Source organism: Cetorhinus maximus, chromosome 14 (assembly GCF_964194155.1).
Source record: "Cetorhinus maximus chromosome 14, sCetMax3.hap1.1, whole genome shotgun sequence".
Lineage (NCBI taxonomy): Eukaryota > Metazoa > Chordata > Chondrichthyes > Lamniformes > Cetorhinidae > Cetorhinus > Cetorhinus maximus.
This window is the reverse complement of record NC_135892.1, coordinates 88,211,923-88,238,274: the sequence shown is the minus strand read 5'-3', so window position 1 is coordinate 88,238,274 and position 26,352 is coordinate 88,211,923. Positions and strand designations below refer to the sequence as shown.

The window sequence follows — 26,352 nt, the reverse complement described above, 5'->3', positions numbered from 1 at the left end:
TGGCGAGTTTGGTGGTGGGGGGCATTTAATTGGGCAGGAGCGTAGTGGGTGGGACCCTGCTGCCTTCGCGCCTCTGCCCCGATTAAGTCCATGGTGGGGAGGCTTGTGAGCGGCCTTCCCGCCCTGCTGCCAGTTGAGGTGCTTAAGTGGGATGTTAATGCCCACTCGAGGGCCTCATCCCATCGTCGCTGGAATTCAGTCAGTGATGGGCGGAAGACTTGCCATTTGGGAAGCCAGTAAAGTAAATCCTGTCGGGGTTGCTTGAAGGTTTCTGAGGGGTTGGGGGGTGGTGGTGCAGGGTCCATCGTTCAGAGGTATTCAGTGCTTGATCAAGTGACGTGACATCAGGGGTGTGGCTGCTGAGAGCCAGACCCTTGTCCTTGCTGCCTGCTCCCGATGTCACCTGTGCCTTGGCCCATTAGTAATCCTGGGCTTTGGGTGGGTGTAGTACTGGCAACAGCCACCACCTGCCTGGTGGCACCAGAAAGCAATGAAGAGCTGCTAGCCCCTGATTGGCTGGCAGCCCTCGGTAGGCAGGACTTCTGCCCCTGGAGTGCTTGATCCTGGGGAAGGCCTGCCACTGTCCATTTAAATACTGGATTGGCACTTAATTTGTTGGACCTCGCTGAAAAGAGGCGATGCGGGGATTTTTCTGGCTCTCCAGCTGGTCAGTCGCCTCCATTAAATACCACCCTATGATTTCAACCCTTCGAAAACTCTGTGTGTTCCTCCAATTCTGATCTATTCTATGTGCCCCACTTCTTTTGCCCCTACCATTCGTGGCTTGGTGTCAAATTTTGCCAGATTCTGTTTTTACGAATTGTCTTAGGCATTACTTTCAAGATGCTATATGAATACAGGTTATTGTGATTGTTGATAAGATATGCCCTCGGTGTATACTGCCAATGTAAATTTGCCCCCCTCTAATTTTTTTTATTCTTTCATAGGATGGCAAGGTCAGTATTTCTTGCCCATCCCTAATTGCCCTTGAGAAGTTGGTGGTGAGCCACATTCTTGAACTGCTGCAGTCCATATGGTTGCAAGTACACTTGTGCTGTTAAGAAGGGAGTTCCAGGTTTATGACCCAACAACTGAAGAAATTGAATTATTGTTCCAAATCGGGATGGCGTATAGCTTGGAGGGGAACTTGCAAGGGGTCATGTTCCTAAGCATTTGCTGCCCTTATCCTTCTAGGTGGTAGAGGTTGCAGGTTTGGAAGGTGCTGTCAAAGGATATTAATGTGGTTGTAGATATTAATAATGGAATAAGTTGAATAGATGTACATGCAAATGTATGCTTTTATATTTTTCAATATTAGAAGTCTCGTACATACTGCCCACTCCCTGTATACATTTAACTTTCTTTCAACGTCATTAATTTTCATATGGTTTAATTTGAGAGGCATGACAGAAATGTTGCCACCTTGTGTCAACATTTATGAAGTCAACAATTCTACTATGCCTCTTACATTTAATTTATGTTTAAAAATGTGATTGTCACCTCTTGTATGATATTAAACATTAACATAAGAAGGTTAACTATAACTAAATAAGTCATTTTCTTTCAAAAATAAGTCTTCTCCTTTTGATTCCCAATAATTGAAATTTCTAATGTCAAACTAAGGTTTTTGACTAAAACTTGTGTTAAGAAATTTGCACAATAGCCATCTTACACATTGAATTATTCCTTGTAACTTCAGGCCTGCACCTACCCCAAAATTCTGGGCTTTGACTTGATAAGCTTGCCGTGTAGTCTTGAGTGTATACGATATACCAAATTTCCCAGGATGCATCAGTGTTCTTTAGCTGGGTTGGTTTATTCTTTGGTGAAGTGTGACTGAAGAATGAGACTGCTGATAGCAGACTTCAGCCTTTTGTACTCTTCAGTGCATTAAGTTCCATGTGTCTTTTGCTCATTGTAATTGAGTTGACTTACTGAATTTTGAAGCAGATAGTCTTTAATTATCACCCTTGTTGTGTTGACAGTTAGAACAGCTCAGTTATTACCTGTTATGTTAACAATTAGAAAATATAAACACTCTCTTTGAGGTAGAAATTAAGGTTTGCCTAGTTTTTTTGGCGTTCAACATATCAGTTTCACGGTTTGGGATTTTCAGAGGCAATTCTTTGCTGCTTTGGCTGACTTTGGAAGGTTTTTTAATATTCATTAGCTTTTGGAGAAATGAATGTGTCTGCAGGAATCCTGTAAAAAGGTGGAAATGTTTCTGGGAGCGTCATTCAGGCTGTCACACTTTGGGGAGCAGCAGTAGTAGCATGGCAGCACAGACCCACTGAGATTCAAAGAAGATGGTGAGGGAGGCAAGGACAAAGGAGGCCTTGCTGCATGCAGGTGTTTTGCAACAAGATATCTTGCACTGCTCCTCTATTATATGGAGGCTGCTCTAAGAGCAGGCAGGCAGCCACTGACCTGTGTCACCTACCAGAATTCTAATTGGCAGCCACTCAGACCTGACTCCCCAGTCAGAGGTAATAGTATTTTCCTGTTCATAGTACCGACAGTCGTCTTCATTTAAAAACCTTCATCAAACCTCCTTTTATCTATTTCTGCTCTATTGGAAATAGTTTGAATATTGTAATGTAGTCTCTATAGTTTACCATAACTGACATAATTTTTGGTGAATCTACGGTATGCAATCTTTCTATGGCTTTAATACCCTTTCAGTGTTAGCCTGACCAAACCAGCATGGTATTCTGTGACCTAACTAATATTTTGTATAAATTCACCCTAACTCTTGTACACTATGCCCCATTTGTAAAACTCATATTGCTACTGGCCTTTTTTTTAATAGTTTCTGCAAATCTGTATCCACACTCTAAAGGAGTTATTTATTTAAACCCCTAGGTGTCTCTGTTTGTCCACAGCTATTAGTGATTAGATTATATCTTCTGCATTACATCTTCCCAAATGGTGCTCACAGCTGGAAACAAATCCTCTTTTGAAGCTTCTTTGGGTTCCTCTGTTCTCCAAGTTAACCTCATTGCTGTGGCTTGCTTCCCTCCTTTTCCAGGGCCTCCTTAATGAGGTGCCATTTTGTTCCAGCAGATTACCATGATCCTTGACACCTCTACCTGGTTGTACTTCAGGATGCCCCCAGATCTGTTCAAGTACCTGAAGCAGTGCATCAGCATGCCAGTGGCGTGCTCTTTGGTTACTTTGCCCTTGCTGCGAGGATATCATGAGCCAGATGGGGCAGATGGCTACAGCATCACACAGAATCCACTTACATTTGTCGGTCAAATAATTGCGAGATGGTAGACAGTCTTAAAATGCAGACATTGTAAGAGCTGCCAGGGATGTGAGCATTGATTTGCATAATCCTGTAATGAAAATTCCAAATAAGATGAACGTTTAGAGAAAGTAATCATTTTTCCTTGGTGTATGTAGTGGAATTATGCGATGGAGCATGTAGCCAGATATGAGTATGCAGTGCCCAGATTCTACAGACACCCTGCTGCTCTGTGAAATTTTGCAGCTCTTGCCTGCTGCTTCAAGCTTTCCACAGGGAAGGTTATCAGATTACTTGCTTAAGCAACAAGGTGTCAGTTGTTTCCTAAAATCTCTGTTGCAGATTAATTAATGTGATTGATGTCCTAAATGACCTGGAAGCATAGAAGTCAAGGGCTGCAGTGACCTTCATAACCATTGGCTGTGCCTTGCTTGTGGAAGATTTTGGCTGCAGGCCACGTTGGAACATGCACACAACTACATCACAGCCCCTTTGTAAATCTCAGCTAGACAAGAGCTGCATCTCTGACATATTGACATATACCTCACTCTGTAATAGTGAGTGCTGTATAATACTGGTGCATCTTACTTCACCTGCATTGCTTTGTTGGTGGTCCTCTTCTTCCTTCAAATGCTACAAGTTAAAACTGCATCTCCCAGCTCTGTGACTTCTACCGCTGAGGAGGTAGAAAAGAAAGAACTTTTATTTACTTGGTGCCTTTCACGAACTCAAGATGTTCCAAAACAGCAAATGAAGTATATCTGAAAAGTGATCACTGTAGTCATGCAGGTAAACATGGTACACTGTGGTTAATTTGTGCCCAGCAAGGTCCTATAAACACCAGTGAGATAAATGATCAGATAATCTGTTTTAGTTTAAGTGATGTTGATTGAGGGACTGTTGCCCAGTGAGATGGGAGAAAACAAAAGCAAAAAACTACTGATGCTGGAAATTGGAAATAAAAACAGAAAATGCTGGAAATACTGAGGTCAGGCAGCATCTGAGGAGAAAAAAAAACAGAGCTAAGGTTTCCGGTCTGTGACCTTTCATCAGCACACCCCTGAAATTGTGCCTTGGGGGTTCATTTACTCCTGCTCAAGAAGCGTCACCTCTGACAATTCAGCACTCCCTCAGTACTGCATAACCCAGTAACAGTAATTTGTGGAAACACTATCACAGCAAGCTCCACTTCAAATCCTGTATCATCCAGATTGAACATATATTGCTATTCCTTCACTGTTACCAAGTCAAAAAATGTGGAATTACCTACATAATGCTGTTTGAGAGCATCATCGCCACAAAGATTGCACAGTTCAAGGAGTAGGACTACCAACCACCATTTCAGGGCAACTAGAGAATGGGCAATAAATGCATCGTCGCCAGCAATGCTCATATTCCAAGAACAAATATTTTTCAAATAAAGCATACAAGTATAAGGAGCTTTCCATGAAGAGACTAATTGTGGTTCTGAGATTACGGCAGTTGTCCCAAAGATACTTCAGCAATGAAAAAGAGGATGAGCACACACAAAAAAATTCTCTTTATAGTATTAAGGCAGCACTCTTTGAAAGTGATTCAAAAAGCAACTTGGGCCAGCAATACCAGACGTGTTTTCTTTGGATAAGTAGGTGAAGTGGCAGTAACTGGCAGGAACATGAGGAAACAGCATCAAGGGTATAAGTACAAAATTCTGAGCACACTTACAGCTGCATGAATGGTACCCAGAAATTCTACAGGGCAACTGCATAAGGCAGTGAACTGGAGGGACCCTAATCTGTGGTGAGTTTTGCATATTTTTCAGATCAACCAGATCAGAAAAACTAGAGGGCTGTCTTTTAACTGTTCCTGCCCTTATCAAACTGAAACTTCACACCCGACCAACAACCAAAACAGCAACTTACATTTGTGTAATGTTTTTCGTGCTATAAAAAGTCCTGAATTGCTTTACAGGAGCATTTTAAAATTAGACACTGAGCTACATACAGTGATATTGGGGCAGATGGCCAAAAGCTTGGTCAATGAGGTAGATTTTAAGGAACGTCTTAAAGGAAGAATGAGAGGTAGAGAGGCAAAGAAGTTTATGAATTAAATTCCAGAACATAGGGCCTTGACACAGTTGAAGACACAGCAACCAGTGGTGGCTCGATTAAAATTGGGGATGCTCAAGAAGCCAGAATTAGTTAAGAGAGGATATCTCTGAAGGCTAAGGGACTAGAGAAAATCAGAGGTAGGAAGGGCGAGGCCATGTAATGATTTGAAAACAAGGATGACAATTTTGAAATCAAAGTGTTACTTAACCAGGAGCCAATGTAGGTCAGCAAGCACAGAGGCAAAAAGTGAACCGGACTTGGTGTGAATAATGACACGAACAGCAGAGTTTTGGACGACCTCGAGTTTACAGACGGTATAATGTGGGAGGCCAGCCAGCAGTGTACTGGAACAGTCGTGTCTAGAGGTAACAAAGGCATGAATGAGGGTTTCAGCAGCAGGTGAGCTGAGAGAGAGTGAAGCTGGGCCATGTTACAGAGGCAGAAATAGGCAATCTTAGTGATTGTGTGGATAAGTTGTCAGAAGCTTATCTTAGGGTCAAATATGATAGGTTACAAACAGTCTAGTTTAGTCCCAGACAGCTGCCACGGAGAGACATCACGAGAATATATATAAAATATTTTACATATGGCGTGAGCTTCCTGTTGTCAAGATTTTTGTTAACATTTTTATGTCAGCATTTACAATTGGAATTGCATATGTGAATATTTGTAACGGAAATTTTCCTATGTAAATGCTGCCAGCCAAGCTGTAGTTATAGGCATTCTGCCACTACCTGCTGCCTAATTATCTCTTGTTTGTCTCCCAACTACAAAGCACCAGCCCACTCATTTAAGTTTAAGGCCTGCGCAACTATCCTGAAAGTTATGTTGAATTTTAAACTTGTGTTTCTATTTAAACTATATGCTCACAAAACTTTGTGCCTCTGTTCCCAATTTGATTTTCACACCTTCATTGGGCCTCAAGCTCCAGCCTGTACAGTCCATTTCAAAGGTACTGCTCCCTTAGGCCCTTCGTTCCCTCCTAGTCCTGTCTCCACCTTGCCTGTTTCTTCAACCCCACAGACTAGCTTTATGGTTTCCCCTGCTTCCTTCAACTCTATGGGCCTTTGACATTTTTTTTTCTGCACTTCCGGCCCTTCATCCTCCACCAGGTCTTTTTTCAGCCTGATGGGGCTATTTTTGTTTCTTTTCTGTTTCTTGTCGATGCCGCTGGTCCTGAATGTCGTGCATTCCCCCTACTTCCCTTCTCCCACCATCCTGTCTCCAGGCCTTCACACAAAGGATAATCCAAAAGCTGTGGCTACTAGGTCAACTGAAATCTTCAACAGTGAAATTGATTAGATTTTAGTTAAGTAGGTATATCGAAAGATATGAAACAAAGGCAGGCAAATGGAGTTTCGGTACAGATACAGATCAGCCATGATCTAAGTGAATGGCAGAACATGCTTGAAGGATTGAATGGAATTGAGAGGATAAAATATGAGATACACAAAATCTTGGGGCAGATGGCTCTCTACAGGAAAGTTACTGGTGTATATAAGTTATTGTGCAGTCAATAAAGATGTAAGCTGCATAGAATCATAGTTTACGGTGCAGAAAGAGGTCACTTGGCCCATCGTGTCTGCGCTGGCCGATAAACAAACAAGCCACCAGCCTAATCCCACTTTCCAGCATTTGGTCTGTCGTCTTGCAGGTTAAAGTACTTCAGATGCATATCCAGATACGTTTTAAATGAGTTGAGGGTTTCTGCCTCTCCTACGGTTTTCAGGCAGTGAGTTCCAGACCCCTACTACCCTCTGGATGAAACATTTTTTCATTACCTCCACTCTAATCCTTCTACTAATCACGTTAAATCTATGCCCCCTAATCAATGGCCCCTCTGCTAAAGTAAATAGGCCCTTCACAGTTTTGTACATCTCAATCAAATCTCCTCTCAGCCTCCTCTTATGAACCATTGTTCGAACCTTCTCAAGACAAATGTGATTGTATGAGTCGGACTAATCGTTTCTTCTTTCAACAGGTGCTGAAACAGAAGAATATAGATAAAGAAAATCTGCAGCAGGTTTCTGTAAGAAGATGTTTGACTTTCAACATATTTTCCACAAATGTGGTGAAGAAATTGGAGTCCGATTCTGATAACGAAATGTGGGTTGAATACACTTGCGTTCCCTATCCACAGTATAGGGTGTATTTAAGGTAATCTATTGTCTTAAATGTCTTGTTCTTGTTTGTTTGATGTGTAGTACTAAATTGCAAAAATATTCATCTCCGTTTATGTGACTTCCTAACCCTGTTCCTTGCCCCTCCAATTTGGGGAATTTATGTTGTCTCTTCTTTGACTTCCTCTGTGTCTGTTTACACATCACATGCAGTAAGGGATGCCAGATAGGATAGCAATTTACTCTGAAATTCCTGACACTGCTACACTTTAACCGACTACTAGGGTGATCTACCCATTACGTTGGGAAAGCATTTTGCCCCTTCTGGCCAGTCCAGCCAAGATCGGGGAACCTACGCTGTTGAGCGGTAGAGCTGAAACCTATGTCTTATCACAATATGGTTCACTTAATTACTATACCCACCAGATGCTTAAATTTACCTGACTTTCTAATTACATTGATGGGTAACAAAAAATCAAAACAGCAGAGAATGAATGCGAATATTTTAAATTACTAGGTGTTGCAGTAAAAGATTCTTAATCCAAATGATTACTGCAGTCCCTGTCTGGTATATTTGTTGAACTCTGTGAAATTAATAAGTTGCCCTAGTACATAATCACAACTTGATTTATTCCATGTGATCCATTAAAATTTTCTTATACGCAGACAATACATTAAGTTAAAACATTTTTAATTGCCAATCAATATTCATCCCCTATATACCTGAGAATGCCAACACCTTCTCGTTTAAGTTGCGTGATCGATCCATGTGCAGCATTCTAGATTTCTTCTGTTTACAGGACTAAATTGCACAAAATAAAACACTTCCAAAGACATTCATTAATGTATAACTTTTATAAATTTTGCCATATTTGAATCATGGATGTAGTTGATAATGTACCAACTTACCTTGTTGCTTCATATTTTAAGTTATTCTCTTGTATCTTTACTTAATCCCCTTGCTCATGAATGGGTATTGCTAAATGTTGGATGGGTCTTTATGGGGCATTACAGCTATACCTGGACCTGTCCACACTAACCGTCTATATAGGTTTCTCAGATAGGGTTATATGGATTGATATCTAAAGTTTCCCCACTTGTTAACCAAGGACTGGGCAGAGATTATTCACATTGCTAAAATCAGCTGCTAAGGCATATTAGAAATGTACTCATATTTTTATTTGTATTCAGCGTGACACAGTTTGTATAATAATAATTGATAAATATAGATTGGGACTTGATTTTTAAAAATCTTTCATCATGGGAAGATTTTGTACTTAACAACCATTTACTTTGTTAAGACACAGTGTTGGCCCTCTGAATGTTGAAGATGTTCTCACCAGTTTTGACAACACAGGAAATGTCTGTGAGTCCATTTCATTTTATGTTCAAATGTGATGTGATGTTGGGGGAAAGAAAACTCATTGCATTTTTCTTAAAGAGGCACCGTCTATATCATGGAAAGAAAAATCATTATGTGTTATTTCATGACAGTGGTGTTTCCACAGTGTTATGTCATGAGTAATGCAGATTGGGTTCGTATGCTGAGTTATTGGCAAATGAAAAAATTGTCAAAGACTTTGACAAAACAGTGCCTCTTTAATGATGGAACTGATTACACTGTAAATGTGTTTATTTGTTTAGATCTGTTACTTCACTAATACATAGTTTCATATATTGGTTAGTGAAATGATTTAAGGAAGGTTGTTTTGCAGCTTTCAAATTTATAATTATGCAGCAGATTTTATTTTTCTGTATGCCTAATTTCTTTGTATTAGTTTATTGTGTTTTTTGTGCTTATTTGTGTGTATGTGTGATTTCTGCTGAGTTTAGGTTTAAGAATAGTCACCATGTGCATTAATTATTTTATTTGGGGGTGGATGGGATGTGCAGTTATGCTGAAGAACAGAATGATGATTGTTCAGTAACAGATTGGCAGAATTTATAATTTTTTTTAGGACCAAAAAATGTATTACAGACATAAGTCTAATTACATCAAAGCCCTTTTGTGATCTGCCTGAGGTACTAAAACAACATCTTAGTTGAATGTTTTTATAACATGTTTATTGGATTTTTGAAAAAGTAAATCATTTCATGTGTTTTGTATGTTTGGGACAGTGAATCCAATTGTTCAGGTGATTGAGCTTCGGAGGTGATTGTCAGTGGAAACTCTTTCGAGTTACCAACAGTCACAGATTGCAACTTCTTTCGAGTACAATCACAGTTCTTGGTTTTCCAGGAGTGGGACATGAACCCACAACCCTCTGATTCAGAGGCGAGGGTGCTATGGACTGAGCCACAGCTGACACCAAGGGGCACAATCAGAGTGGGACTATACATTGATATGTCTGTTTTGTAATGGGTAGGTTGAACTTTTTCTCTCCAGAGCAATGGTTTAAATTTTCTTACTAGGGTGGGAGCAACTGGGTGCACACTGTCTTGGCACCACTGTAGTCACATTTATAGGTTGAAAGCCAGCTCTTTACTGCCTGTAAAATGGGTTTGTGGCTATAGCAGCCCAGTTGCTCAGCTACTGAGCGTGCACCACAGCACCAATCTGCCCATAAGCCAACATAACTTGGCACTGAATTACCAGTAATACCCTGAATGGGAAGTAGAAAGTTTCACAGCAATGCTGTAGAAAGTGCTTTTGTCTACATCTGCACTTGCCACCATTGCCTACAAGTGTTTGATAGTGATTCGAGAGGGTGGAAGCGAGCGAGGGAGTGAAAGGGGCTGCGAGCGGAAGGGTTAGGGAGGGAAGTGGTGAGTGAAAGGGTCGGTGAGTGGACCATGGGAAAGACAAGTACTGACATCGCTTTGAGCTCCAGGAACTGACACGGGGGAATTTCGGCTGATTAATTCCACCTGATTAATTATATCAGGCTTGACTCTCATCTGTTAATTTCCTATCATGGGGTAGCCTACCAGTTCTTTGCTCATGAGCTACAGTGGCAGTGAACTTATTTAACCATCAGGATGCATGCGGCTGTAATAATTAAGTGTGCAGCACTTGCTGGACTGTTGTGTGGCCGTGTAGGCATGCAGCTTAGAGGGAACACTGCGTCTGTCTTCACAAAAGAGGGGGAGTGCAGCAGACATTGAGGTTAAGGCCCAAAGTGGTAGATTGATCAGAAAAGTAAAAGCCCATAGGATCCAAGGGAAAGTGACAAGTTGGATCTAAAATTGGCTCAGTGGCAGGAAGCAGAAGATCAGTGGATGTTTCTGTGACTCATTCCAGTAGAGTGCCACAGGCCTCAGTACTCAGTCTCCATGCCTTCCATAATACATATCAATTATTTAGACCTGCATGTAGATGGCATGATAAAGAAGTTTGAGGATGATACAAAAATTGTTTGTGTGGTTGATATTGAGGAAGAAAGCTATATGCTGCAGGAAGACATCAATGGACTGGTTGAGTGAGCCGAAAAATTACAAATGCAATTCAATCCAGAGAAGTGTGAGGTAATGCATTTGGGGAGGGCAAATAAGGCAAGGGATTATACAATAAATGGTAGATTACTGTGAAGTGTAAATAACAGGGGCCTTGGAGTGCATGTCCAGAGATTACTGAAGGAGCAGGACAGGTAGATAAGCTGGTAAGAAGGCATTAGCTATGGGCAATAAATACTAGCCGTGCCAGCGATGTGCACATCCCAAGAATGAAGAAAAAATGAATGTGGGACTCTTTACTTTATTAGCCAAGGCATTGGATGATGGAGAAGGGAGGTCAGGATAGATCTGTATAAAACACTAGCTAAACCGGAGCTAGAGTATTGCATATGGTTCTCGTCACCACTTAACAGGAAAGATGTGATACCACTACTGATAGTGCAGAGCAGATCAATGAGGCTGTTGCCAGGACTGGAGAATTTTAACTGTGAGGAAAGATTGGATAGGCTGGACTTGTTTTCTTTGGAGCAGAGGAGTGCTGAGGGAAGAATTAATTGCATAAAGTTATGAGGGGCCTGGATGGAGCGTATATGAAGAACCTATTTCCCTTAGCAGCGAGGTCAATAACCGGGGGCATAGATTTAAAGTATTTGGTAGAGGGGAGTTGAGGAGAAACTTTTTCACCCAGAGGTTGGTGGGTGTCTGGAACACTGCCTGAAAGGATGGTAAAGGCAGAAACTTCCATCGGTTTTAAAAATTGCTTAAATATGCATTTGAAGTGCTCTAACCTACAAGCTTAAGAAGCAGCAGCTTGAAAGTGGGATTAGACTGGATAGTTCTTTCTCGGCTGGCACAGATACAAGGAACCAAATGGCCTCCTCCTGTGCCATAAATTTCTATGATTCCATGAATTGGTTTGCATTATAAAGGGTACAAAGGAATGGTCTGATATACAGGTTTTTGTTTGGGGTGGCAGGAGTACCTAATGTTGTCTGAGTGCCTCTGTAATATGGAGGGAAATAACCATCCACGTTGCTTGCTGGTATTCATAGTCCAGTGACCTGCGCTGGAAAATGCTATGTTTATGTGTATATTGGGCAAAGGTAGAATAGTTATTGCTCTTATACTCTGTATGGACAGTCTGTCAAGATTCACTGTGTATGCTCACATGTGAAGAATTTCAAATTGCACCAGGTACTGGAGGGTGCTGAAAGCCTGCGGAACTGTAGTCCAGCCTGAAAGGATGAGAGTTCATTGGAGGGAATAAAAGAAAAGCCCGATCATACCGCATATGCACTCGAGCTGCAAAAGCACTTAATCCAGTAATTAAAGCCCTCTCCAAAAACACTTCCAATTTCTCCAACACTTCCAATTTCTCCACTTATTGAGACTCACCAACATAATGCAAGGAACATTATGCTGTTAGGTCTTAATTACACGGTTGCATCTCTCATGCTAGAGTGCGACATAATTACCTCCCAACTTCATCTCTCATGAGAATTGGATGTTTAGTACTTCTGAAATAACCCTGTGATCAAACACAATGCGTGCATTGTCTTATCAATATCTATTTCACTGTCATAATCATCATGCTATTAAATCCTGGGGTTGATTATATAGATTTATGAAACAATTCTTTTTCTTTTTTTTTCAAATGAACAGTGTATAATTCTCTGGTACAGTAATCCTTATCTTCCAGCTAGTTAAGGAATCCATTGTTGTAAAATAAAGTCTGGATTATTAAGCAGGATAGGTTTGAATTACTCCTTCAGTTGTACTGTTTCTGATGAGCATTTACATGATGGTATGGGGCGGTGGGGAGGCACGATGGAGAAGAAGAAATAGACATTTTAAAGACCAGGTTATCATTAATTGAATTTTGCTGAATATTAATGTATTAATAAACAAAATACTATATAAGAAGTAATATCTGACATATATTGTGCTGTATTACATGATTTGTTGAAAACATTGTAGCTTTTTTTGTTGAGCAGTTTTTTTAAGACTGAATAATCCATATGTCTCAAATCCATGGTATCACTTGCATCAGAGCATCAACTCCTGCTGCTTCATAGAATGCCATCTCCAGCAATAATGAAGTCAGTTGCCACCAATATAATCTTTAAGCAATATGTCTTTCAGCAAATACAAAGGATAATTGAGTCGCAGCACTCATATATTCTTATAAACATTCAGTGAGCCTTGCAACTTGATGGCAATACATTTATATTTTGTTTTAAAAGGAAGCCTTGCAGTCTTACTCTTTGACAATGCTGGTATTTACATTTTTTTTCCTCTTGCTCTTAACTAATTTTGCCTTTAGAATAATTTGGCATAATGACCCTTAGGTTCACTGAGTTAATGCTATTTTTAGGTCTTTGTGTTATAATTGAAAAATTGCAGCCATTTGTGTAGTGGAATATACAAACCTAAGGATTTTTAAAAATGCTTATTCCTTCAGGTTTTGCAGCAAACCTTACGTTTCTGAACTACATTTGAAGCAGTTCATCACCAAGAATGGCTCAGTAGCACCACTACTGACCGAGCTGGCTGAGTCCAGAAGAACTTAGCTGTTAGATTGGGCTTGTGGCAGGTGATTGAGTGAACCAACATAAGGGATAAACCCCCTTGACTTTGTCCTCACCACTCTACCTGTGGAAATTGCATCTGCTCATGACTGTATTGGCAGGAGTGCCCATTGCACAGCTCTGAGACAAAGTCCTATCTTTGCACTGAGGGCACCCTCTATCATGTTGAGTGCCACCATGACTGCACCAAATGCGACCCATTCAGAACAGATCTATCAGCTCAAAAGTGAGCATCCATGGGGTGCTGTGGACCATCAGCAGCAGCAGCAGCACAATCTATAACCCCTTGGTCCAGTGTATCCAGCCTGACAAAGCTAAACAGTGGAAGCAACATGTTATAGACAGAACTAAGTGATCCCACAACCAATGGATCAATTCAAAGCACTGGAGTCCTGTCACATCCAGTCATGATAGTGATAGCCGTTTCAGCAAGTAACATGAGGAAGAGGCACTATGAGCAACTTGATTTTTAATGAGGTGGAGCCTGGCATGTCGGTGCAAAAGATGAGGCTGAAGCGTTTGCAACCATCCTCAACCAGAAGTGCGAGCGAATGATCCAACACTGCCTCCTCTTGAAGGTCTCACCATCACAGGAGCCAATCTCCAACCAATTCGATTCACTTGATATCAAGAAACTGCTGAGAATCCTGGATATGACAAAGGCTTTGGGCTGTGACAACATCTTAGCTGTAGTGCTGTCGATTTGCTTCAGAACTAGCTGTGCCTCTAGCCATGCTGTTCCAGTACAGCTATGACACTGTCATTTACATGACACTGTGGGAAGTGGACCAGGCACGTTTTGTCCACAAAAAGCAGGAGAAATCCAACCTGGCCAATTAATGCTACATCTGCATACTCTCATACCTCAGCAAAGTGATGGAAGGTGTTGTGTGATGGAAGGTGTTGTCGACATTGCTGTCAAGCGGTACCTGCTCAACAATAAACTGCTCAGGGCCACGCTACCCTAGACCTCATTACAACCTTGGTCCAAACATGGACAAAAGAGCTGAATTCCCAAGGTGACGTGAGAGTGACTGCCATTGACATCAAGATACCACACTTGGTCAAATGCTGTCAAGGAGCCCTAGTAAAATTGTACTCAGTGGGACTCAGGGTTGGGGGTGGAACCTTCCACTGGCTGGAGTCATACCTATTGCAAAGGAAGATTGTTAAGGTTGTTGGAAACCAATCCTCTAAGCCCCAGGACATCATTGTAGGGGTTCGCCAGGGAAGCGTCCTAGGCCCAACCATTTTCAGCTGTTTCATCAGAAATCTTCTCTCCATCATCATTAGGCCAGAGATGGGGATGTTCGCTGATGATTGCACTGATTTCAGTTTCATTTGCAATTCCTCAGATAATGAACCAGTCTGTACCCTGCAAGCAGCAAGATCTGGCAAATATTCAGCCTTGAACTGATAACTGTCAAGTAATATTCGTGCCACACAATTGTCATACAATGTCCATCTCAGACAAGAAAGAATCTAACCACTTCCCCTTTAATGGTACATTTAATGGTATTATCATTGCTGAATCCCCCACCATTAACATCCTGGGGGTTACTATTGACTAGAAACTTAACTGAACCAGCAGAATAAATACCCTGGTGACAAGGGTAGGTCAGAGGCTGGGTATTCTCTGGAGAGTGACTCGCTTCCTGACTTCCCCCAAAGCACAAGTCAGGAGGGTGATGGAATATTCTCCACTTGCCTGGATGAATGCAGTTCTGAAAGCTCTCGAGAAGCTCAACACTGTTCAGGGCAAAAGCAGTTCACTTCACTGATACCCTATCCACCACCTTAAACATTCACCTCTTCCACTACCAGCTCCCTGTGGCAGTAGTATGTATCTTTTATAAGATGCACTGCAGAAACTCACCAAGGCTTCTTCTACAGCACCTCCTAAACCTGTGACTTTTACCACCTAGAAGAACAGGGGCAGCAGGCACTTGAAAACATCACCATCTGCAAATTTTTCTCCAAGTCATACATCAACCTGACTTGGAAGTATATCACTGTTCCCTCATTGTTGCTGGTTCAAAAACCTGGAGCTCCCTTCCCAACAGCACTGTGGGAACACTTTCACCACATGGCCAGCATACGCTCAAGCAGGCAGCTCAACACCACCACCTCAAGGGCAATTAGGGATGGGCAATAAATACCGGCCTTGACATTGATGCCCGCATCCCATAAACAAATAAAAAAAAGTATTGAGGACTTAGCAGTCAAACTCCCATTCACTGATTCCCAGCTCCTCCAATCCCAGAGCATGTGCTAAGACTGCTTCATAAACTGAGATCATCCAAATAAGCATAGATGGGGGATCAAAAGTTTGACCTTTTCCATTCTATGTGGATTCGTTGCAAAGTGCACTTATTAATCGGACAACTGGAATGCTCAGTTTTGTAATTTACAGAATAGTTAGTCGATCTATATGTCTAAATCTTAGTGTTTATCTGAGGTTGGATTTTAATTTACTGTATCGCAGTCTGCTACAGAAGGCATTAAATATGTATACAGCTTTAATGTTAGAGATGCGCTTATCTCAGGTTTCCCCCTAGAGGGCGTATTTTGCCACCACAGCAGGATTTTGCAGCAGGGTTGAAAACTGGTAGGAGCAGGGGCATCGAAGGGTTCCCTTCTTGCCTGATTGGTTGACAATGTTGGCACCTGTTGACTCTCGAATGGATCCTACCCTCTGCCTACCTTTTGGGGGCTAATTTTAGGGATTAATTTTAAGGGCTGATTTCAGGGGTATAAATGATATTTTGTCATGATTTTTAAAATGGAGATTGTGAAACTTATCCGTTTTCATAAGCATCACCCTGGCCATTCCCCCACTACAGCTCTCATCCCCTGTCCCTTAAGTCCAAGGGAAGCAGACTTGAATGGATATGGCGGACAACTGGTTTAATTATTTGCTAACAGATCTGGCTGGACCACATAAAGCACTTTGGCTCCTGCTCTCACCTGCTAAAACTACTCACTTCTAATATAAACCCAGAATACAAAGATAACCCTCAGTTTCTTTTCTTGAATGCAAACTGTTTTCTTTAGCTCCTCCCCCGTTTCATCGACCACCTTCTCAAACAAGTGTGAGGAACTCATAAATTACTGTCACCAATGTCAAAACTATCTGATCAGCTCTCTCTGCTGCTTTCCTCCCTACTCATAGCCCACCAGGCCACCCTTTCTCTAAGGGCCCCCCTGCCTAGCCTCAACTTACATCCTTCTGTAGTTTCTGTCCTATCGTCACTCGCGCTCTCTGAGCAGATCTGGCCCATGAGGTGCACTTGCCTTCTCCCTTGACCTTATTCTCAATAAACTGCTGACTTCACAACTTCCCTTCCTGGTCCCCATGTTAACTGCTGTTGTTATTAGTTCTTGCTCTTCTTCAAATCTCCCATTGTCACCCCCTCCTCAAAAAAACCCAACCCTCGACTCCTCTGCCCTTGCTAACAAGCGTCCCATCTCCAACTTCCCCTTTCTCTCAAGTCCTTGAATGTGTTGCTGCTTCCCAAATCTGTCCATCTTTCCCAGAACTTGATGCTTGAATCCCTCTAATTGTTTCTGCTTCTGCCACACTACCAAAACTGTTCTTATTAAGGTCTCAAATGACATCCTTTGTGACCATGACATATCCCTCTTCTTCCTTCTTGACCTGCCTGTAACCTTTAACATGGTTGACCACGCCATCCTCCTCCAATGCCTATCTGTCGTTTGTCCAGTTGCGTGGGACTGCATTTGCATGGTTCTATTCTTATCTTTTCAATTATAGTCAGAGATTCACCTGCAATGGCTTCTCTTCCTGCTCCACTGTTACCTCTGGTGTCTCCCAAAGATCTGTCTTTGGCTCCCTCTCATTTCTCGCCCACAAGCTGCCCCTCTGCGACATCATCCAAACGCTGACAACACCCAACTCCTAACTCAACGCCATTTCTCTCGACCCCTCCACTATTTCTAAATTGTCAGACTGCTTTTCCAACAGTCAGTACTGAATGAGCAGAAACTTCGTCCAACTCAATATTGGAAAGACTGAAGCCATTGTCTTCAGTTCCTCCCACAAATACGTCTTCTAGCCTCCCATTCCGTCCCTTTCGCTGGCAATTAGCTGAGGCTGAACCAGACTGCTTGCAGCCTTGCTGTCGCATTTGACCCTGAGATGAACTTTGGACAACATATCTGTACCTTCACTAAGACCGCCTATTTCCATCTGCATGACACCATCTGACTCTGTTGCTGCCTCAGCTCATCTGTAGCTAAAACCCTCGACCATGCCTTTGTTACCTCTAGACTTGACTATTCCAACACACTCCTGCTGACCTCCCATTTTCTACACTCTGTAAACTTGAAATCCCTGCAGCCCATGTCCTTACTCACAAGTCCCATTCATTCATCACCGCTGTACTACGTTAGCCCCCCCTGGTCAAGCAACATCTTCATTTTAAAACTCTCATCCTTGTTTTCAAACCCCTCCATGACCTCACCTCTCCCTATCTCTGTAATATCCTCCAGATACCTATGCTGCTCCAGTTCTGGTCTCTTGAGCAGCACTTGATTTTATATGCTCCACCACTGGTGTCTGTGCCTTCAGCTGCCAAGACCCTAAGCTCCATAATTCCCTCTCTACACCTCTCTGCCTCTCTACCCTCTTTTCCTCCTCTAAGATGCTCCTTAAACCAAGCTTTTGGTCATCTGCCCTGATTTTGTTTGATAACTCTCTTGTGAAGCACCTTGGGATGTTTTACTACATTAATAGTGCTCTGTCAAAGCAAGTCGTTGGTATTTTGCACTGCCTTATCCTCAAGTATTACAGATTTCAAACTTGTTTCTTTTGGTAGAATGTTTATAAAGTACATAATTGTAATGGTATCAAAATAGATAAGCAAATGTTGTTATGACCAGAATGAACACAGTTTCTCTGGCCCCATGACTCCACATGTTGCACCATAAGTGTAAATGTTTAATTCACTCACCAAAATGGCCAATTGTTTACCCTCGCGACTACTAGACCCAGAATAAAAATGACTTTAATCAGGCTCCTTTCAATAAAAGGTAAAGCTCAAAAAGGTCTTGACGCTGTCGATTTGGTGTTCCTGTGTGTGAGGAAAGAGCGCTGGTCACAGTTGTTTGGAAGCCCTTTCCAAAGGATCTTCTGTGAAGCACTCTTTGTTAACCCTCCCTTGTCGCAGCTTCGCAGGCTTTCAAATACAGACGAGTTATTCTGCGATGAGTTATTCTGACTGAAGGTGAACATCCATTCTGGACTGCAGGCAATACAGGGAGAAACAGAGGAGCAATTTTCTGTCACAGTTTGCCCCTGAGACACATACTGAGTTGAAAAAATATGCTCAGACAGAACTTCTCCCAGGCTAGGTGTTTTTTCAGCCAATCAGCAGGAGCCTACAGAGCCTGGAAACAGTAGTTATTTTTGTTTTAACTCGAGTAAACAAAATAACTCTCATTTCCCCAGGTGTCTAGCTGGTTACTTAGCTGAAGTCATGTGATTTCTTAGAACAAACAGCTTGCTCACAGACCAGAGTGAACTTGTAGCATTGTAGAAAAAAAAACTCAGGAGAGTGTCTGAATAATTCAATGCCCTTCCATTTTGAAAAAAAACATAGTCCTTGGAGATATGGATTTCCAACAATATCAATAAGGGCTTCAACATGGGAAATGTCACAGGAACCCAAACACTGCTCCTCCAACTGGTGATATTGGATAGAGATCAGGAGTGGGAGCGTGGGCTGATTTTTTTTTTCTCTCTGCCTTCCTAACTAATTGGGATACTGAAGTGAATTGTAATGCCTTTTAAAGAGATCTGCAAGCTCAACACAGACTGAGAATTGGACCTAAAGTTTTCCTGATCTATGCGACTTAGATGCTCATTAAGCCAATAGGAGAATGAATTTTATACCAATTTAGGTTGCATGAAATTTGTTCATTTAAAAGTGAAGCTTGGAAGTACTGCAGTTATAATTTCTAGTTTACAATGACTTGGCTCAATGCATACTGGTACAACTCAGTATTAACATAGGTGCAGTACATGCTGGTCAAACTTGCAAATTATGTCATTAGCGCGTGCAGTTGAATCTGAGGGAGCAGTCTGGAGACTACAAAATCAGTTGAACAAAATACATAAGCGGGAAGGCAAAATTCGATAAGTTTAATGCATACAAGTATAAAGTACTGCACTTGGGAAGAAAAATGGTTAGATTAGCCTTCCGTGAATGGAGTTGAAGCTGAAAGAGACCCAAAAATTGTCGTGCGCATGGAACCAGCCATGAAAAATTACACAGGATCAGTGTAAGGCTGCTGGTTAGACTATTTTTCATGGATCTACCTGCCCAACTAGTTCGAGCCTGGTTTGCTGGCCCATATGGATGCTGCAATAGTTTGATGAATACCTCTGGTGCTGGTGTGACATTGGTTTAGAAATCGACTTTGTTTAATTCTAACAAAATGTGATCTAGACTTACTGCATTTGTTAATAATGGCCTGTATTTTGCAGTCAACGATGAAGGAATGGTGCAAAGATTTAACCAGCTTTAGAGTGGGTACTTTGTCATCAGGCATCTATTCCAGCATGGCAGCCTCTAAAGGGCATCGGTGAACAGGGCAAGAAACAGCGTGGCTCTTCAACCAGCCAGGCTGAAGAATCTTCACTGAGCCATGCAGAGCCCAAAACAAGAAGTATAACACAGGAAATATAAATTGAATAAATGATGTACCAAAAGCAAAGTAAAGACTGGGGAATACAGATGGGATTAAGGGGGAGAGATAAAAGAGGCAGACAGAAAAAGTGAAACAAAAATATTTTTTTTATTTTTGACAAACCTCCAACATTCATTTTCTTAGGGAATGAAACTTCACACTTTAGAAATTTTTTTCAGGGTGTTAGGAAATAGTTTAAGTAAGTTATATTGATATTTGTAGGTGTTAGGAATGAGTTTTAGCTTTAAAGTTTAAGTTTGATTTGTATTTTTGCAACTGTGTTAAGAAAGGTCAAATTGGGTTTTAGCTTCACTTTAAAAAGGTGCCTGCATTTCTAATGAGGATTTTTTTAAAACACTTGCAGCTAGGTCAAATAAACAAGCATGGAAGAATTGGGCTGTTGCCTAGCAACAGGGGCCCAGAGAGGCAGGTCCCTCCCACAGATACACAGAAAAACTAAAGAAATTGTAGTTTTAAGCTCAGTTTGAAGCCAAGACCCCAGAGAGACTGGACAGTGGGAGAGGGAACTGCAGATTTCCCAAAAGAACCAAAAGGGCCCAGGGCCAAGGGAGTGAGACGGAAACAGGGGAAAGTCCCAAGCAGGCCTTCGAGTCAAAGGAAGGACAGGATCCTGGAAAAGGTCCTGTTAACAAAGTTAAGAGCGAAGGGCAGAGAGAAAGGCTCCAAGCTACGGATTTAAAGAGACAAAAGCTGCAGAAAGCAGATTTAAAATGAGAACAGCTTGCAAGAGGCAATAAAGTCCAAAGAGGCAACTGAAGGTCTGTAACTCTTTGCTATGAGCATGTGAGTTAGTGGTACTGTGTTCGGCAGAGTTAGTGAGAGAGAGTGCATGGAAGACAGCTTGAATGTATGTGGTGACCCACGGAAGAGGAACATCAGAAGGAGAGTTCGAAACCCTGGAGGTGAACCCTTGTGGAAGGCATCTGAGAGAAAGTATTGGTTTGGGAGAAGATTCCAAAACGAGTCCTTGGAGAGTGGAGATTGAAACTCTTGTGTGAAAGACAGAGTGCAGTGAGACCGGTTGGTTCATTGCGTGACAAGCGTCTGGGGGGAGTTGAGGAGAGATCCATGGTATCTGGTTGAAGTGGCTTCTGTCACTTGGTTTCAGAGTGTGGTGTGTCTGACCGCAGGATGCCATAGATTTACATATTTGTGGACATGAGAGTATGTGATAGCTTTTGTGACTTGTGTTACCCTTACAAATCTGTATATATCTGTAAAGGTATAAGAACATAGAATATAAGAACTAGGAGCAGGAGTAGGCAATTCAGCTCCTCGAGCCTGCCCCGCCATGCAATGCAATCATGGCTGATCTCATTTCGGCCTCAACTCCAATTTCCTGCCCTCTCTCCATAACCTTTCAACCCGTTACTAATTAAAAATCTGTCTGTCTCCTCCTTAAATTTATTCAGTGTCCCGGCATCCACTGCACTCTGAGGTAGCGAATTCCACAGATTCACGATCCTTTGAGAAAAATAATTCCTCCTCATCTCTGATTTAAATCTACCACCTCTTAGCCTAAAACTATGGCCTCTTGTTCTAGAATGCCCCACAAGGGGAAACATCTGCTCCACGTCTACTTTATCTATCCTCATTAGCACCTTATATACCTCAGTTAGATCTCCTCTCATCCTTCTAAACTCTAGCGAGTATAGGCCTAAACTGCTCAATCTCTCCTCATAAGACAAGCCCCGCATCTCTGGAATCAATCTAGTGAACCTCCTCTGAACCGCCTCCAATGAAACTACATCCTTCCTCAAGTAAGGGGACCAAAACTGCACAGTGCTCTTTCAGTATATTTTTTATTATAATTATTATATATATTATTCTTTCAGTATAGTTCTGGGTGAAGGAGTATTGTAATATAGTTCATCTTTTGTTTAATAAATTTTTATTCTTTTGTTAAAAGTTCATTAGCTGACTCCGCTGACTCTGTTCATTAGCCACTCTCTATGTATCTAAACAAACAAATAAAAGCTAGGATCTATCAAGCTGGATTCCACCCTGGGATCAGGTTTGTCAAAGGATAATCTCAGTTGGGATCATAACAAGGGCCAGAAATGTAGTTCAGCAGCAATTATCACTTATCACTCCATTTAAAAACTAATTTATTCCTGAATGCAAAAGCCCTAATTTCTTCAGTCATTTTTAGTGCAAAACTAGTGGTTCAGTACTCCAAATTCCATTGGTTCAGTCATTTCAGTCTGTCGATGAAGATAGCAAAGGTAAACCCTGTGGTGGAGCAGGGGATCTCTGACGGCAACCATTGGATTTCCACATTTAATTGCATATGTGCAGACGGCAGAAATTGCTGTTCAATTTATCCCTAACGACAGTGAGTACTGTTTGGTTCATTAATGGACCGAATCTTCCGAGGAGTCGCAATCACAGTTGGATTGCCACTCCACTCCTGTTTTTTTTTTAAACACCATGCCGGAGCTCCACATTTCATGCCTGGACTACTGAACTGGGCCTCTTCAGAAGTATGGCGTGTACCTGTTCTCGGAGTCTTTCCTTGTAGGGCAGGATTGTTGTGGGAAGCCAAACCACACCCATTGTAATGGCACAAGGTGCTGTATTTTGGAAAGTCTTCATTCACTAACACAGTGAAAAGCTTTGGGACATTTAAATAGCTTTTCACTATGTTAGTGAATGAGTATGAGCGAGGTAGGTGGATAGGGTGGGTAGAATGCCAGCTCCCGGCAGGTGGGTAAGGTGCCTGCTGGGTAAGGTGGCAGGGTGGTGAGGTTGGGTTGGAGGCTCAAGGGTGGGCATCCGAGGATTGGGTCGGGGTGGGGGGTGGTGGTCAGTTGTGCAGTTAGTTACCCAGGTGTTAGATATGGTTTTTTTCCTGTCTGACATTTCTGGGTAACTGTCCAAGTGAGTGAGTTGCAACCCTCCGAAGTCTCCATCTCTAACTCCGAGTTCGAGACTTTTTCGGAGGGTTCCGGCCGCAGTGGAATTGCCCATTGGACGTTGAAACTTCCCAGGCAATTTCAGCGTATTTCTTGCATTGGGGACTTCTGAAGGGGCCAGCAGCACGTCTTCCAGGGTATCTCCGCACATCTTTCAGGATATCTCCTGGGAGGATACCTCCTGGGGTACAACCATCTGGAGACATGAAGATCTGAGCTATTGTGATAGCAAAATATGGGCCAATCTACTTGTCTCAATGGGGAAGGAGGATGGAGATTATTTCATTTGATTATCTCAAAAGATTTTGAAATGTTCTTGAGAATGGAACTTGAGTTTTCTCTAAATACCTTGTATCTAAAATTAAACACTTGGTCAAAATGCTTACAGCTGGCTTAAAATCTTTACCATGCAGGTAAATGTTGTTGAATTGAGGATTAGAAAGATTTGGCAGCTGCAATTGTTTTCTCTGCCTAAACACTGTATTGAGTGGATCACTAAAATTCCTTGCATGTTTGCGTTTTTATGGACTTTTTATGATACTGGCCAAATTTATTGTATGCGCTTTCTGGAAGATTTAGTTGTACACACAATTAATGCCAATCAGTGAACAACTGCAAGACTGTTGCTCAACTAGTTAAATGGTGACTTAACCCATATAAATAATATGTGGTCCAGTTCAGCTACAGAGTGCAACTGCTGTTAAATATGGAAGGATAGCGCTGAGATGCAAGTTAAGATTTACAGATCAGGATTTCCAGAGCAAAGTGTTTGCCACAAGAGCGCAGCAATATATTCTCTAAAAATTAAAGGAATGGGGGCAGAGGGTCCAATAAACATGAAAGGCAATCAGATAGAAGAGCATGGGGCAGGAATATGTTGCATGCTAGGAGATACCAGAAAGGTATCTGGAAGGAGCTGTTGGCTTGGAGGTAGGAGGCAAGGTAAGAAATTAAAATGAGCATGACTTGAAAAGTTACTACATCAGCAGCCCCCTTTTGAAAACAGTTTTGCTTTATTTCATTAATATGCTATGTTTTGTTTTATATTGGCAATACTGGATGCCTGTGAATAATCTGATCAGATTTTAAATGATGTCATAAACAAATATTCCCTTTGAAGTTGAGTGAATTTGATAGAACTTGTATATGCCCTCAGGATGTCCCAAAGCTCTTCACAGTCAATGAATTATTTTTTGAAATGCAGTTACTATTATAGTGTAGATGACACAGCAGACAATTTGCACACAAGGTCCCACAAACTGCAATGAAATAAATGACCAAATAATCTGTTTTAGTGGTGGTATTGAAGGGATACACTTTGGTCAGTGCACCAGGAGAGCTCTGCTCTACTTCAAATCAAATCAAGCCATGCAATCTTTATCCTCTGCCTAGGCAGGGCAGGGTCTTTGTTCAACATCCAATCTCTTACAAAGACAGCACCTTTGACACTGTACTACTTTCTCTGCCCTGCTCATAGAGTCATAGAGGTCTACAGCACAGAAAAAGGCCCTTTGGCCCATCCGGTCAAACAAGTTCTAACCCCATTTTCCAGCACTAGGCCCATAGACTTGTATGCCATGGCATTGCAAGTGCACATCCAAATACTTCTTAAATGTTATGAGGGTTTCTGTCTCCACCACCCTTTCAGGCTGTGAGTTCCAGATTCCCACCACCCTCTGGGTGAAAAAATTCTTCCTCTCATCCCCTCTAAACCCCTTGCTCCTTACCTTAAATCTATGCCCTCTGGTTATTGATCCCTCCACCAGTGGGAAAGGTTCCTTCCTGTCTACTCTATCTATGCCCCACATAATTTTATACACCTCAATCATGTCCCCCCTCAATCTCCTCTGCTCTAGGGAAAATAACCCCAATCTATCCAATCTCTCCTCATATAACTAAAGCTCTCCAGCCCAGGCAACATCCTGGTAAATCTCCTCTGCACACTCTTTAGTGCAATCACATCCTTCCTATAATGTGGATTCCAGAACTGCACGCAATACTCTAGCTGTGGCCTAACCAGTGTTTTATACAGTTCCAGCATAACCTCCCTGCTCATATATTCTGTGCCTCGGCTAATAAAGGCAAGTATCCCATATGCCTTCTTAACCACCTTATCTACCTGCCCCGCTACCTTAAGGGACCGGTGGACATGCATACCAAGGTCCCCCTGATCCTCGGTACTTCCCAGGGTCCTACCATTCATTGTGTATTCCCGTGCCTCGTTTGTCCTGCCCAGGTGCATCACCTCACACTTATCCGGATTAAATTCCGTTTGCCACTGATCAGCCCGTTTATATCCTCCTGTAATCTAAGGCTATCCTCCTCACTATTTACCACCCCACCAATTTTCATGTCATCTGTGAACTTACTGATCAACCCTCCTACATGCAAGTCTAAATCTTTTTTATATATATATATATATATATATATCACAAACAGCAAGGGACCCAACAGTGATCCCTGTGGAACCCCACTGGACACTGGCATCCAGTCACAAAAACACCCCTCGACCATCACCCTCTGCTTCCTGCCTCAGCCAATTCTGGATCCAATTTTCCAAATTGCCTTGGATCCCATGGGCTCTTAGCTTCATTATCAGTCTCCCATGCAGGACCTTATCAAAAGCCTTGCTGAAGTCCAAGTAGATTACATCAAATGCATTGCCCTCATCTACACACCTGGTCACCTCTTCGAAAAATTCAGTCAAATTGGTCAGACATGACCTCCCCTTAACAAAACCATGCTGACTGTCCTAGATCAATCTCTGCCTCTCCAAGTGTAGATTAATTCTGTCCCTCAGAATTGCTTCCAATAGTTTCCCCACCACTGAGGTTAGACTGACTGGCCTGTAGTTCCCTGGTTTATCCCTTATTCCCTCCTTGAATAACAGTACCACATTGGCTGTCCTCTGGCACCTCTCCTGTGGCCAGAGAGGTATTGAAAATTATTGCCAGTGCCCCTGCTATCTCCTCCCTTGCCTCACTCAACAGCCTGGGATACATTTCATCTGGAGATTTATCTACTTTTAAGCCTGCCAAACCACTTAGAACCTCCTCTCTTTCTATGCTAATTTCTTTAATTATATCACAGTCCTTCTGCCTGATTTTAATATCCATGTTGTCCCTCTTACTTGTGAACACTGACACAAAGTATTCATTTAGAACTCTACCTACGTCATCCGGCTCCACACACAAATTACCACTATGACCCTTAATGGGCCCTACTCTTTCCCTAGTTATCCTCTTACTCTTAATGCACTCAAAATAA

The 26,352-nt window shown here is 42.0% G+C and overlaps 1 protein-coding gene across 4 annotated transcripts in view; it reads left to right on the top strand.

Moving 5' to 3' along the window:
* camkmt (calmodulin-lysine N-methyltransferase) overlaps nucleotides 1–26,352 on the top strand; it is a 303,206-nt gene that overhangs the window by 2,190 nt on the left and 274,664 nt on the right. For 3 of the 4 annotated variants that reach the window (XM_078557185.1, XM_078557187.1, XM_078557188.1), the window contains exons 2-3: nucleotides 7,319–7,494; nucleotides 8,759–8,823. In XM_078557185.1, coding sequence (XP_078413311.1) covers nucleotides 7,319–7,494; nucleotides 8,759–8,823 — 241 coding nt within the window. The remainder of the gene's footprint in view (nucleotides 1–7,318; nucleotides 7,495–8,758; nucleotides 8,824–26,352) is intronic. The other variant, XM_078557186.1, reaches the window with a different exon arrangement.